The sequence below is a fragment of the Morone saxatilis genome, unplaced genomic scaffold (assembly GCF_004916995.1).
Source record: "Morone saxatilis isolate NCDOM2014 unplaced genomic scaffold, NCSU_SB_2.0 Contig2, whole genome shotgun sequence".
Taxonomy (NCBI): domain Eukaryota; kingdom Metazoa; phylum Chordata; class Actinopteri; family Moronidae; genus Morone; species Morone saxatilis.
Window position 1 is genome coordinate 3,699,137 of NW_023339762.1, and position 15,385 is coordinate 3,714,521.

General features: G+C 38.6%; 2 protein-coding genes across 2 annotated transcripts in view; one reads left to right on the plus strand and one right to left on the minus strand.

Annotated features, from left to right (window-relative positions):
* LOC118330659 (DEP domain-containing protein 7-like) overlaps positions 1 to 1,765 on the minus strand; it is a 6,944-nt gene extending 5,179 nt beyond the window's left edge. Inside the window, exons 1-4 of the mRNA XM_035665298.1 lie at positions 1,565 to 1,765; positions 1,011 to 1,196; positions 256 to 397; positions 54 to 149 (exon numbers count right to left, since the gene is read on the minus strand). Of these exons, the coding sequence (XP_035521191.1) occupies positions 54 to 149; positions 256 to 397; positions 1,011 to 1,196; positions 1,565 to 1,631 (491 nt within the window). The 5' untranslated portion in view covers positions 1,632 to 1,765. The remainder of the gene's footprint in view (positions 1 to 53; positions 150 to 255; positions 398 to 1,010; positions 1,197 to 1,564) is intronic.
* Positions 1,766 to 2,219: 454 nt separating this feature from the next.
* Positions 2,220 to 15,385, plus strand: part of LOC118330032 — a 19,537-nt gene continuing 6,371 nt past the window's right edge. Inside the window, exons 1-15 of the mRNA XM_035664407.1 lie at positions 2,220 to 2,306; positions 4,375 to 4,464; positions 4,889 to 5,029; positions 7,350 to 7,421; positions 7,583 to 7,654; positions 7,741 to 7,776; positions 7,966 to 8,040; positions 10,076 to 10,114; positions 11,107 to 11,242; positions 12,485 to 12,564; positions 12,827 to 12,949; positions 13,046 to 13,105; positions 13,319 to 13,423; positions 14,720 to 14,830; positions 15,022 to 15,162. Coding sequence (XP_035520300.1) covers positions 4,420 to 4,464; positions 4,889 to 5,029; positions 7,350 to 7,421; positions 7,583 to 7,654; positions 7,741 to 7,776; positions 7,966 to 8,040; positions 10,076 to 10,114; positions 11,107 to 11,242; positions 12,485 to 12,564; positions 12,827 to 12,949; positions 13,046 to 13,105; positions 13,319 to 13,423; positions 14,720 to 14,830; positions 15,022 to 15,162 — 1,236 coding nt within the window. The 5' untranslated portion in view covers positions 2,220 to 2,306; positions 4,375 to 4,419. The remainder of the gene's footprint in view (positions 2,307 to 4,374; positions 4,465 to 4,888; positions 5,030 to 7,349; positions 7,422 to 7,582; positions 7,655 to 7,740; positions 7,777 to 7,965; positions 8,041 to 10,075; positions 10,115 to 11,106; positions 11,243 to 12,484; positions 12,565 to 12,826; positions 12,950 to 13,045; positions 13,106 to 13,318; positions 13,424 to 14,719; positions 14,831 to 15,021; positions 15,163 to 15,385) is intronic.

Here is a 15,385-nt window from a genome sequence, read left to right on the forward strand (position 1 = left end):
TTCCATTTCCGCCAATAGAGCCTCCTAAATGTTACACACTGGACCTTTAATACCTGTGTGTAGGAGCACCGCAGAAGAGTTTTTGGATCCCATTCACAAGCGCACCACTTTCCAACTCATCGATCGAAGGAGTACACACGCCTACAAACCTGTGTGTAGAAAAGGCAAACACATTCACAGACATTGTGGGTACAACATTTTGACTGTGTCACAAAGTAAAAATGACTTTAGGAGTTGTGTGTCTGTGTAGCTAACCTGTAAAGAGCACTCTTGCTGTCCTGAAACGCATCCTGCTTCTTTTCTTTGCCAAATACGCTGGTTCCCACTGCCTCAAACACATTGCAGTCCAACAGAGCCTGGCACACACACACCACTTTGTCCCGTGACACGCTGGCACCTTAAATTATAATCAAATGGAAATGGGTTACATTTCTTTCATAAATAAAATTACAGCCCATGCAACATCTCAGCTAACTGTATGACCACAGATGGCCCTGTTCTGGCCCTGTGTGAGACCAGACAGGTTTCAGCAGTGGCTCCAGATAGACTATACCTTAACCAAGACACTTCATTAATACAGACACTTGATGACAGTATTATCCACAAATATTATTTATTTTTCACATCACAACATTTGCAAAACTATAAAATGTCATTAGATAATCTTTCTTCCAGTTACTTCCTCTCCTCCCCAGTCAGCACTGTATTTGTAGTAGACATATAGTCAAATAAGCACATTTAGCCAGTAAACACTAGAACTGAACACTGAACACCTGTGTGGCCCAACACAGGACCAGAACAGGGCCAGCTATGGTCATACAGTTGGCTAAGATGTGGCTATGTCACGGGATGTAAGTGGCTTCCAGATCTGGCCCACATGTGGACCGTCATTTATTGCTGTAGTTGGGCCGAGTGTATGGGCCAGAACAATTTTCCAAAGTGGGCAATTGTTTGATGTAAAATGTGAATGCTACCATATATAAAATCCACTGCCTAACACACACACCCACCTTCAAAGCCTTTGACATGATTTATGTGTCCTGCCACCACATCAACAGCCTCTGAGCCCAGGAAGCAGTCGCTGTGAGACTTGAGGTGGACCCGTCGACGCTTCACTTTCACAGAGGACCTGAGGTGGGAGATGAGGCCACTCCACATGGATGAAGACTGCACTGGCTTACTCGCCACTCCATGTGCTAAGACAAAGGCCGAGAAAATCAAAGGAACTGAATCATATTTCACTAATTAACTGTGCAAGGTTGGAGTGCAGATAAACAGGAGGGTGTGTAGGACAATCTGAGAAATGACAAAGCTTGGGGAAGAGGAAAGGCTGGTGGAGGAATATGAAGGACCAGCTGAGGAAAACTGACTTTAGTATAACTAACTAAAGTCAGCAGCAGTGATTTGGGGTTGACTGTTAACCAGTGAGGGTTGACCACAACAACTATTTGAGAGCTAGTTAGTACTAGATAGTTAATTATAGTAGGCCAGGAAGGACTAGTCGGGCACATGAACAGGCCTCCGTGAGCTGCACAAATCCCAACCCCTGGTTTGATGAACTTACCTTGAGGACGCACACACAACTTTTCTGCAAGGTTCAGCGCCGCGGCTCTCTCTTTTATTGAGGCCATGTCTACCGAAGGAAGGGAAAGCGGTTGAGTAAGTAAGTAAGCGCTCCTGTAGTTGACAACAGGCGGGCAGACACCAGAGACACACCGCGTCCATGCAGATGCGCCTTCAGTATAGCTGCAATTTTAAAACTCAACCGCTAGATGGCACCGATTACTAATCCACACTGAACCCACTGACAGACGTTTAACTTGCATTGTATATTGTTATGGCTGTGCTCACTTGTATTCATAGTGCTGAAACTAATTCTGTGAGCACAGAATATTAGCTACTGCTCGACAGTCGGTCCTTAATGTTGCCTTCAGATGATGCACAATCTCTTGATGCAAATAAATTTAAAAAAGGTCTAAACCATATTTTTTATTTGCAAATAAGACTCTCAGCATCAGCATGTATTGATTGTGTGTTGGGAGCGATGTATGTAAAATGTCCAGTCTCAGGCTGCTGAGGATGTGAGCACACATGCATTATGCGTCGTCATATATTAATATCTATAATATTAATTTTAATCTTAATGTCAATCTGTTGTGTGTTGCCTATTTTAAGCCTTTATTTTGTGTTTCTGAACAAGGTGTCCTCTGACCATAAGACATTACGCTTCCTCGCGCGTGCATTTCGTTTGGCTGGAGGCGCGAGGGCGCTGTGACGGCCGGCTTCATATTAACTTGCTGCTAAAGGTAATGTAGTAATACCAACAACTTCCAACTACGAACTGTTGTTTCCTAGCGTCGTGGGCGTATTTGAAGACAACATGTTCAAATGAAAACTACGTTATATTATTTCTTTGGTTTCTGTTGGCAAACTGAAGAGTCATGCTAGCTAACATTTCACTGTAGGTTAGCTAGCTTTTGGTTCAGCTTCAGGTTAAAGTTTTCTGTCTTCAGTCTGGTGTTAACTCTAATAATAAACTGGATTTGAATCAAGGTTTCTGTCATTTCAGTCATACTTCAAATGTAAAAGTGTAACATGAAAGACCGGTTGTACAGTTTGACTGAGGCGGGTTTAGTTAGGGGACAATGGCTGAGTTCATTAAGTGTCCCAGTAACAGTGACTGTAAAGCAGCAGCAGCACTCTGCTGAATGGAACAAAACCTTAATTGGTGTCATTGCTAACACCTGCTGTGAAAAGGTCTATTCTGCCTAAAAACGGGCCTTTATTATCTAAAACTGTTAATTGCCACTTAACATGAAAAAAATAAAGCTGGAAAGTCCAGTAATGTTAATTTGGAAACTGTCTGAAGAGTAACTTCACCTGATGGAGTAAAATATGTAACTCACAATATTCAAATAATATTGCAGCTTTAAGTTAATGTACCAGATGATGTGCCTAAAAAACACAGTTTCCCCTTTTTAAATAAGTTTATAAAGAGCTTGCTTTAGCTGCCACATGGTGTGGGAATGGAGCAGTATTAGTGGATAGAGAATTGACAGTGTATATATATATGATATAGAGTCTTCATTGATAACTTTGTTTTGTACTGTGGCACACATTTGGACTTGTCCTAGCAGGGCAAGCAGACGTGTTACTAATAACATTAACACTAGTATGACAGTGAGCCAGCATGGACAATACTTGAATAACTGAAGCAGCTAAATTAAATTCAGCTCTTACATTGTACACCAGTGCTTTTCCTACTGTAACACGTCTAAATGTGTTCAGTGAATAAGGCCAGTTGTAGTACACCTTTACACTACGATAGCAGTACTTTAGTTATTGCATGGCTGTTGGCTAAACTGTGATTACTTGTATTACAATCTCAGGGCTAGGGCTTAACTTTCTTTTCCTCAGTGCATTACGGAGCAGTAACTCACATAACTCACCCGAAGGTAATACAGACACCATGGTGCTCGATAGAAATGTTCCCGTTTAATGGATGGCAGTTATTTTAATTTGTCTTTTTCATGGCTTAGAGATGGTGGTTAATACCTGCTCAAGTGAATCACAGGAGAAGCAAATAAAGACACTGTGGTCTCCTCCCTCACTCACAGTCACACACACATTCACAGTGTGCGCATGAGACACACGTACAGCATCACTTTGACACACTAACACACGTTTCCACATCCCCTCCCTCCTCAGCCTGGGGTCACACTGTCATTTTATGATAGTAGCCAATTCTAGCAGGGATCATTTAATCCTCCAGCATGATTGATAGCGGCGCAGGTTAAATGGGAGAAAAAAAGCTCTGTTCTATTAAGAGATCAGTGGCTAGTGGAGACCTCCCACTTAAATAGTCATATTTTCCCGTAGGTGTGTGTTTGCGTGTATGCAGTGTGTGTGCCACTCAGTACCTCGGTTATGTTGAGGGGACAGAGAGCGTTGCAGAGGACCATCCGCAGGTCAAATGAAATAACCTAGATCATTTCAAAAGCATTGACAGCGCAATTTGTCCATTCAGTGTTATTGCTATGACCCCTATTAGTGTCAGTGGGCTGCTTCATTTGAACCTAGATGGCTTATCAAGGTGTTATCCTCTCACTGCGATGGAAGTGGTGTAAAACAAAGAAAGAAAAAACCCTAATGGTCATTTCAAAGCCATTAGGTTAGATTGTTGTGATTGAGAAACATTACGAGGCTTTAATGTGCTAGCCTATTATTTCTAATAAAATCATTTAGCAGTAAAAATTGCAGTTGAGGAAGTAATTATAAGCGTATAAGTGGAAAAGCAGAGTGTTACTGCTTATTAAACAGCCAATTCTATTAACCTTTTTTTAACCAAATGTTTTTTTTCTTCATGATTAACAGGCGGCAGAGGCCCAGTGGGACCTTGGCCTGCACTGAAACAACTCCATGGATCTCAGTGCAGACTCAGGGACACTCCCCACCCACCACACTGTAAGTTACAACTTCTGACAGTAGAAGAGAAAGAAAGGAACATCTGCTGATTTATTTATTTATTTTAAGATTTAAAAAAAAAACGTTTTGCTATAAATTATTACTGGGTATTGTACTCATCTCAGTTTTATTCTCAGAAACCAAACACATTTTCTTCATATTGATTAAAAGCTGCAGGACACTTGCAGTTGTTATGCTGATGGATGACTCAATAAAGATGTTTAACTGTCTGCTTTGGGTTAAAGTTAGGCTTTTCACTCTTTCTTATTGGATGCAGGAGGAAACGGCTTGGACTTTGAATGTGTCCTACAGCCTCAGCATATAGCCATATTTTTTGTGTCTTCAAATACCAAACTGATGTATTTCCTTTGGATGGCTTAAATATTTGAGTAGCTACGTTAGAAGCTTTTATTTTTTTATGCAGGTAGGAGGACCTGCGATGGAGCAGGAGCTGTCTCTGTCCAGCACTCGCTGTCAGACAGAAAGTGGAGGCACTATCTTACTACAGTTGTTGGAATTTAAAACTCATCTGCTTGAAGCTGTGGAGGAGCTCCATATCCGAAGGGTATAGTAGCAACTGAACCAATACTGCATTATGGTCCTGGAGCTGATGCCAAATGTTACAAGTACTATTACTGTGAAAGCACTTTGCCACAGTCTGCTTAACACACAGCGGTCCAGGTTTCTGATGGTTGTACCTAATTGGAAAACCAGCAGGTGTTTGGCTTTTTAGGCAGGGTCTTTTACTGTCATAATCCCAACCATTGTAGTTTGTAATCCCTTAAAATGATGCAGTGTGGCCCATCATCACAGGTTGTACATTTCCACTGACTGTGACCAGTTCACCAAAAAACTGCTTTCGCTTGTTTTATTTGAATCATTTTTAGAGATGTAAATTAAGTCACAGTTGTTTCTGGTTAGGTTAGTATAGAATTCCAAGCCCTAGCCCTTACGTACACTTCTAATTTAATACAGTCTCTTGAAGTCTTGCGTTATTGTCTTGGTACTAACTGGTACAAAGTGACTTCAGCTGGAACATCTGTAATCATAAGCTTTGTGTCAAATGAAGAACTAACTTTTCAAACCAAGAAAATTTAAACAAAAAGCAAATCTTACTCTAACATTTTCAGCGTGATTTAACTGAATATCTTAATTTTTTGTTTTTTCAAATTCAGTTGACTTAACTTAGTTGGTTTTCAAAACTCCTAACATGACTTTGAACTAATTACTCAACACAAGTTAACTACTCATGTTTTTAAGTCAGCAGGGGATAATATGTTTTTAAGTTGAACCAACTTACCAAATATTTGCAGAGTAGTTCTACAACAAATATGACAAAATATGTGTATTGTTTTGAGCATTGCTTACTTCCTCTGTTCCTCTGCGGCCATTTGAACTTAGACACTAATGGCTCTGTTTGGCTTACGAGCAGTGTCATTTAATAGAAATAGTAGGGGAGATGGTATTATATGTTCCTTAGAGGAAACCAGTTGCCCCTTTTGGCCATCTGGACAAAAGCCAGCAAGATTTGATGCATATTGCGTCAAGATGGAGGTCACATAAGCCATTTGGCCCCTGACCAATAAGTAGAAAGGAAATTTGTTTGTAAAAGTAACAAAAAAGAATCATGCTTTCTACCCTCCAGCAAGTACTTTCAACCTGACAACACATTCTGAGTGTGCTTAAAGGTTAGGGGAGCAAAAATGGGATGTCGGTCATTTGTTGCCATTTCATTTTTATTGTTATTGTCATGTTAACTGGGACACAAACATCAGATGGTATATCAGTCTGATCCTCCTCAGGCGCTGCTGCTATCATAGTAGCACTTTGTAGCTGTGTCGTTCGTGAGGTGGAGAGGTTGAGAAGCGAGAGGATGTCATGATGGTGCCGGACATTCCTGAGCAGGTCAAATTCCAATGGGTTTGTTTTTGTTTTTTAATACAGTATAACCCACTGCCATAGTTGGTCAGAGTGTGGTATACTGCTGGACTTAGAAGTAAATGGGAAAGCATTGCGTTATGTAGAAAAATATGTTTATAAAGGTGAGTGCATATGAAGACACATTGTGACTTATCACAATAACTAAAGGATAAACTATGTCTTAACTTCTTCCGACTAAGCTAATAAATAAACTATCACTTTTTTATGCCCAGATACTTTTTTTTCTCTTTTTTTTTAACGCACAGTAAAAACCATTCATTCAGGACAGCAATAAAACAATAAAGAGATGAAAAGCCATGGCAAATATATAATGTTAACAGACATGCATGTTCAATTAAGTAAAATCATATATTATGAGATTTTGTTTAGCAAAATATAAATTAAAATGTTTTAGTACCCCCAGCTCTAAGTTAATCTGCCTATTGTGATTTACATGGATTACCAGGTTTAATAAAGCTTTCTAGTGTCTTTTTAAACACATATGCACTCACACAAATAATTATTCCTCAGTGGAAAAATAACAGCTTTATCTCCTGTGCACTCCTTTTTTTTAAGTGCAGTGCCACGCTGGTAGCATAGTTTAATAGGAACTTATAAAATAAACTCAGTGAGTTAACCAGCTCCCACATGCACATAAAAAAGTCCCATGGATATAGAGAGCAATTGACTTTTACCTGCCTTCTACGGGGGAAGAGGGAGGATAGGGATGGCTTTCCACAAATATCTCCTCCCTTCTAATGTTCCTCTTTCTCTGTGTGCATCTGCAAAAGATACGGAGGAATGAACCAGAGAAACTTACTGCAGTTTGGAGTTTCTGGCTCAACTCCAGAGAGTTATTTGCCCACAGAACAAAGAACTTACTCCTTACTCAGTATGTATGATTAGTCTTAGGCAGGATGGTTGATCATCAGCTTTTGTGTAAATGATGCCTTTCCATGGTTCAGGATGCAGAGACACGCTTTGAGGATCAGATCAGTAAACTGGTGTTGGAGAAACAGGAGCTGGAGTGGGAGAAGGTACGGCCGAGTCTAGCTGGCTTTACAACATCTTCAATATTTAGATTTTGCTACTTCACAAAATATCATGGGTACTTATATATTCATTTATTTGTTAAATTTGATATTTTATTCTTCGTTGATCATTTGTTTTGATTGATTTTGTCTTTTCGGTATGACAGGGAACACTACAACATCAAACTGAAACAGTGGCAAACCAACACACAGAGTCACTCATCAATGTTAAGAAGCAGGTATGTTTTTACTGTATGGTTACAGTTTTTATATCTAAACAAAGACTTTAACAGTGCATTAAAGTCTTTTCTTTTCTCATCTCAAGTTTCAGGCCAAAATAAGAAACATTGAGGAGGAGAAGGTATGAAGAGCATATTCCAAAAAACATCAACGTGATACTCTGAGCATTTTATTCAATTAATGTTTTTAGTGGAGTAGTAAATTCACTCATCTCCGTTGCACAATCTTGGCCCTTGGAGTGGATTCTTGTGTGCTGTGCTTTGGTATTTATTGCTTTTTTGACACCCACGATAATAATCTAACATTTTAGGGGAAATACCAGGTCAGTGCTGAGTTAAAAGAGAAGGAGATTAAAAACCTGAAAGAAGAGCTGAAGTCGCTACAGGTACTGAGATGTGCAACACTCACAGCCTCATCTCTTTATCTGTCTTTCTCACACACACACCAGCACTCCCACTCATCTCATCACCGTTCTTTCTTTCTTTCTTTCTTTCATTCTTTCTTTTTCAATTCAGAACAAAACATATTTTACTATTAAACTGTCCAAAGAGATAGGTAAATAAAGAAAGCTATTGTCTGACCAGAGTCAAGGGCTTAGGGTGTTGGTGCATAGGCCTGATTCAGTCTGACTCCCAGAGTGTTCGTCTTCAAGCTTGACACCACAGAGGTGATATACGGCCATCCCCACGGTCCACTGCATTTTAACACCCCAGCCGTGTTACAGAGACAATAGAGACTGCTTTTGATATTCTATCTGGCAGACACTGACTGCCGTGTTTGGCTAAAGCGAGGCCCAGTTGTGTTCATTCTTGGGACACGGTCTGGTGGACTCCTTTAATTTACACATTTTCACATCAGTGGCAGTTGGGACTGAAGTGATTTAATTGCCGTACCTTGACGATCTGCTAAATTACAAATTTGAGCTCCATTGGAACAGTATGGTTCAATTAATACATAATTAAATCTAAATAATTCATCACAGCATTTCTTTTAAACGGAATAAACAACCTTGCTGATGAATATCCATAGTAATATAGTTCAGTATTTATAAGTCTTAAAATCAAACAAATGATCGAGGCACTGCACACAACTACATTAATAAAAAGCAAATGTATTCTTAATATAGACTGTAGACTTGGCATAAAACTTGAAACTAAAGCTAACAAGCTGCTGCATTGTCTCCTAGTCTCAAATAATTGATTGTATAAGCAGGCTAGTAGATGTAGACAATTGGACCCCTTCAACACATTAAACAAAACCTTCGTCACTGGCTGCATATGCATATGATGGAAGAATATTTCCCCTTTTTTCTTGCTTTATTTTATTTAATCATTAGAAGAGGTGATTCAGTATTTTATGAGGAAGAAAAACAAAACAAACAGCTTGACAAAAAAAAGGGACATTTATTTTTCCCCCTAAACCATAAATCAACTTTATACGCCTTAAAAGCTATCTGGTGACCCCCCTGGTGGTCTGGAGAATAAGAACCCCACTGATACTGGTTAATGAAGTGCTGGTTGGATAATAAATGACACAAAATTCTGATAACATCACAGGGAGGCGTATCGTATAAAAGTTTCAGTGGCGACAAACTTGACAAACAACTTGTGACAAAATAAAAATCACAAACGCTCTTTCAGAAAATTCATCTGCAGCAATTTTCATATTCAATGAATTGTTTAAATCATTTAATAAAAAATAAAAAAACAGCTTTTTTCTTGTATGTGAAGATTCAATAATTTTCTGTTTTGAATCATTGGAAATTCAATATGTATGGGCTGGTTGCACCAAACATGACATTTTAAGATTCCACTCAGACATTTAGCACTATTCAATAGGCCAAATAATGAGTTTATTAATTTAATTAAATAAGAAAATCAACAGATTAGTTGCAGCCCAACATCAATAGATAGGGAGCACATTTTATTAAATATGTAAAATATTTGCATAAAGATTATAATCAATTATATACAGTATTATATATTTAATTGAAGTGATATCGTCTACAGTCTGCCATATTACTAAATGTAAACAATGGTGAAACAATTGTGTTGAGCTTTCAATCAAATTAAACAATCGTCTTCATTGGACAGAATTTGCCAAGTTGTTATAAAAAACGTAAAGGACCTTAAATTCATGTTGGCTCAAAAGATGAGATTCAAAGTTAATTCTTGACCTTAGAAACAGCTGCTGACAAATCAGCCTCACTTTAATTCAGTGGCAGTTCTGCTGTGTTGTATAACCATGGGGCATTATGTGGTATACTGGGTTAATGTGCAGAAAATCTTTTCATTGATTGCAGCATCTCATTGTTTAATTTTTTTGGATCTTGAGAAGAAGGGTGGAAAACCTAAAATTCACACAACTCACAAGGGCCTGCTCATCAGTCTTGTTGATTTTCTTTTACTGCTGTTTTGCAGCTGCTGAAGTACAACTTGGAGAAGAAGTCAAACGAGCTGGTAAGGAAGGATTTTCCAATTGTACAAATTGTTGACAGAGGATGGGTGGGAGTGAGAAAAATTAAAAGAGGAGGATGAGGGAATGGTGCTAAGGAGAGATGGGTTTGGAGGGAAGAGCTCATCAGGAGTAACGGATAGGGAGTGTGTGACACTTTGAACTGCCAGCACAGCAGAGAAAATATCTCTATTAAAATATTTTATAACTGAGCCTCGCTCGGTTTAACCTTCTCCACATAACAGTGGCTCAGCAGCGTGAGAGGGAGTCAAAGCGAGCTGGTGTACTGAAGAGAGGGATAGGAGGGAGTCAGAATGAGAGTGAAGGGAGTGAGTGGGAAAACGAAAGAGAGGAAAAGAATTTGCTCAGCTTGATACAGACAATCAAACTGTAATGGCAGTTTGAAGAGCGATAAAGTGCTCTGAGGCATGCGCCGAGTTGATTCCTTCATCCCACAGAAAGAGAAGGTCCTAGCTGTGTTAAACCATCATCCTCTGAATCACTTGACAGCTGTTTCTCCCTGTAGTATTCTGTGTCTGACAAAATTAGTGCAGACTTAGAGCTGACAGCCAGTTAGCTTAGCTTGACAGAAAGACCGCAGCTAACTTGACTCTGTCTAAAGTTAGAACAAATATGGCCTACCAGAACCTCTAGTGCTTGCTAATTTACATGTTACATCACGTTTGTTTAATCTACAAAAAAACCAACATGACACCAAAGTGAATAAATGTAGTTCCCAAAAGGTTGAACTGCTTTAAGAAATAAACATTTTACAGTTACAAAAGTTTCATCTTCATTCCTCTATATAATCATTCATTGATTCATACTTGCAGTAATTTCTGGAGCTAAGCTTGTAGTGTTGTAGTGTTTCTGCTCTATACTTCCACAGATATTCAAGTCAAACAGCGTCCAGTGCTATGGCAACTTTTTTCTTGGATTTCTCTCTCTGTAGAGGGCGCTCATTTCTTTGTTTGTTTTAACTCTACCTCTTTCACAGGAACAGAAACTAGCGTTGCAGAGCAGGTCAAAGGACAGCCACTTGAACCAGCTGGGGGAGGTTGAGAAACGTTTCAGTGCTCTGTCGAGGCAGTGTGCCATGGTCAAGCAGGCCCACGAGAAACTAGAGCAGAATGGTAATGAATAGGTGGATAGGAGGATCCATACACAGAAAGATAGATATATACGTAGCTGTTATTCCTTTTGGCTGTAGGTTTGCAGATTAAAAACTACTGCAAAGACATAATTTGCCTGAAGATAGACACCTCTGCACTAACAGCATTCTACACAGATCAGGATACATATAGTACATTACATACATACAGTGTACAGTGTGTTATGGAGGTACTTTGCCTAAAAAAAAGTATACACAGTGTTCGATTTATTAGAACTTAGCAGAAGGGGCCCTGTTTTGCCCCAGAACAGCCTGAATTCTTTAGGGTATGAATGTAACAAGGTGCTGGAAACAATTCACAGGGATGTTGGTCCGTGCTGACTTGATACAGTGGTATGACTCAGCTCTTTCAGAATTTTCAGCAGCACATTAATTCCTACAAATATCCAGTTTCACTTCATCCCAAAGATATTATTTTGGGGTCAAGATCTGGGTAATGAGCAACGGTCACTGTCATGTCCCTTTAAATGCTCCTCCGGGGTATTTTGATAAAGAGATCTGCAACAAAGTTTAGTGTTGCTACCACAGAGCTTTATGTGAGCCAATAAAACATTCCCACAACATTAATACCAGCAAGACAGGTTTCATTGGTCCATGCTGTTAACAACAAATATCCTGCATCCTGCTGTTAAATAAGACATTTTGCTGCTCTTCAGCCATCCACTTCTATTAAACTCATGTCCAATGTAGCTTACTCTACTTATTGCCACCTGACAATAGAGGGAAAATGCATTATTTTCTGCTGCTGTGTGTTCTGAGAGGACTTTGGACATCCACTGAGTGGATGATTTTTATCAATATTAATGGTAAGCTTTAGAAGATGTAGTGCCAAATCCCAACTTTCAAGTTATGTGTCTTGCTCATTATATGGTTCAGTCTAATATTAAATGAATAATGTTTTTAAACAGTATAGAGGAGCAACATGTTACTTAAAAAGGGAGACAGTTTTAATATATCATGTTTACATAGTGTATATGTCATGTCATGAATGTTGACAATAGTAGATAGCAGCGCTTCTGGAGCCCTACAGTAACATATGCAGTACTGTATATGCTGTTGAAGTGCATTAGCTTGCTGTTGTTGTCAGGACAAATGTGAGTATGACATATATGCTGTTAAACCACAGAATAGTAGTTCTCTTTTGTTAATGTTATTTGCCAGAGTATTCTGTGTAATGGTGTCTTACCGTGTGCATTTCTCCCAGTTGATGAGGCCATGAAAATAAATAAGAAACTGATCTCTGCCAATGAAAAACAAGAAGAAACTATCGTTTCACTAAAGAAGGTTTGTGGACACGTGCTTCAACATTTGGAATGATTTGAGGCAAGATGTCATCACATTTTATTTAATATATCTAAAAGTGGATCACACAAAATACCTGAAGTTTGCACCTGTTGGCATTGTGAACTTGTTAATAAATAAAGATAAATACATTTCTATGGTTGCCCAATAAATAATATCTAAAGTATTGTAAGTATTTAAACAGACGTAATCAACTTGAGTAATTTTGTACTGATGAAATGATGAATGTATGGTGCTTTCTCAGGAGCTGGAGGAAGTCAGTAACAAGCTGATCAAGGCCAAAATGTCATCAGTTAGACATGATAAGACCCACAGTCCTACAGGCAGAGAGCAGCGTATACAGCAGCTGCACTTGAAACTGAACATGGTAAATGACAATCATTAGCTAGCCCCAGAACGAGTCAATGCGAATCTCAATCACATAATAATGCATTATTTTTTTGTATTCTTTAACATTTCGTAGGAAACTGAAATGAGCAAGAAACTCGGGGAGGAAAATGTAGCTTTAAGAGCAGAAAAGCTGGTGAGAAACTAGGAAATAGGAAGGAAATCATGTGTTTACTACCGTAACCTTGATGCTATCTCCACTGATAGTTTAGGAATGTGGTTGTTTCAGAGGATGCTTTGTTTTCTTTACTTCCATTGGAAGAATCTATGCGTCACTTTTTCCAATTTCAAATTGCAAATAGGTCAAAAATAAAGCTTGGCATGTATGTATGCATGTGTGTTTGTATAGGAGGTGATGAGATCTCTGCAGCATACCCAGCAACTGTTGTTGAGTCAGACACAGACAGTAAGCAGAGTAGAGCTGGAGCTGCAGACACAAAGAGAGCAGTACCAGGTCAGAGTCTTTCATCCTTTGCTGGTTTATGGACATAACTCTTCATATTGTATGCACATACTGTACATTAGCACATTCATAAATTTGAATTCTTGTTTCTTACCAACTGAGCCCAGATTTATACCATGTTTTTAAATTAATTTAAATAAATTAAAATTAAGATTACATTTCAAAAGGAGCTCAAACACAGAAAAGAATAGAAATATAACTTATAGTGAAACTCCTACTAAATCATGAAAAGTCATGGACTGTTAAACCAGACCTTGTACATCACCTTATTTACTGTCAAAAGTAATTTTATCAAAAATGATATAGCAAAATTGTAACTTTTTACATTTTTGCAATATTGTAGAACTAAAACAATAATGAAGAAGAGGCAAAAATGTAATACAACTGTCCAAAATGACAGAAAAATATTATTCTATTATACTAAACATTAAAGGAAATTCCTCCTCCCAGTTCATGGGGAATTTAGACACATAATTTATATATAATCTTTTAGTGTTTTTCTTAAGGCAGATAAAGCTGAAGGACACATGGAAAACACCCCATTGTGTAAACATCCAGATTAAAATAATATGATTTCAGTCTTAGATGGTTATAATTCAAGGGCAAATAAATATTAGTTAGTATAATGGGAATAAAACAGGAGAATTATGAAGATGAAGAGCAATTGCTAAAATAACAGCTTCTTGGAAATTTGCTAAATTCTGTGTTTTCACCTTTGTTGGTCTTTTTGACTTCCCCCCTTTTTCTTTTTTCCTGGATGCACATATTCAACCATTTATGCTTTAACTGATGCAAATGTACATCAGAATGGATCTGAGAATGGGGTTTATTCCTCCAGCTAAAACTGCACCACCAACACATCCCACACAGATCAGGAATTTTTCAGGGTCTATTTAAATGATTATGGAGTGAATTTACACAAGGACAGAAATAAATGACGACCATTGTCTCTTCTCATAAATGTGATGGATGTGGTGTTGTTTATCATAACATATACATTAGTGAATACGGTCCCCTCCGCAACTGAATGATAGTATGTTTATTCTCCATTTATGGCTTTACAGTTTATTATTCTCTTTTCTTTTCTCTGTACCCCCTTCTCACTTTTAATTCACCTATTCATTAATTTATTAAAATCATTATTAAAATGACACAAGCCAACTGATTTGTATTAGCAAGAAGCCCTCTCTCTCCCTGCCCTGTTTAAGACCTTCTGTTCACGTTAAATAAACACATAAAAATTTAGTATTGCATTAAAAATCCTATGGGTGATTAATTTTACTGCAGGCCCTTAAGCAGGAACATGAGGTGATGCGAAAGAAAAGCAAGGCAGCGGAAGACAAGGTGGCCCAACTGATGGAGAGCTACGCTGCTTTCAAGACCAACTGGGACAAAGAGGTAGAAGAAAAACTAGTGTGAGAGAGTGCAGTGTAATGGTGACATTTTTATAAAACAAAAGCATTTGTCAGGTTAGATTGTAAAGCTGAAAATAGTAAAGATTTTAGTGATTAATTGTTGTTTGCCATACTGAACCATCAGTAATCATGTCTTTTTGAACATTGTCTTCTCTGTATGTGTGTACTAAACAGAAGGCAATGCTTCAAGATTGCATCAAGAGTGAGCAGCAGGATGTTCAAGCTGTGAAAGAGGCCTATGATGAGCTTCATCAGAAACACACTGAACTGTCCTCACAGGCCGAAGTGCAGGCTCAGCATATATATGAATTGGAGGTACAGACACAGGCAGAGACATATGTATAGTGGCCTACTGTATACAAAACACACAGGGCTTTGGCTACATCCACACTGCAAGCCTTATTGCTCTGATCGGAGTCAGGTATGAGCTAAACTGAATTTGGGTCTCTTTTGCCTGCAGTGTGAATATAGCCCTACGTTTTTTCCTGGCTAAAATTAAGAAAAGGGGGCGCCTGGTTAACTCAGTGGGTAGAGCTGG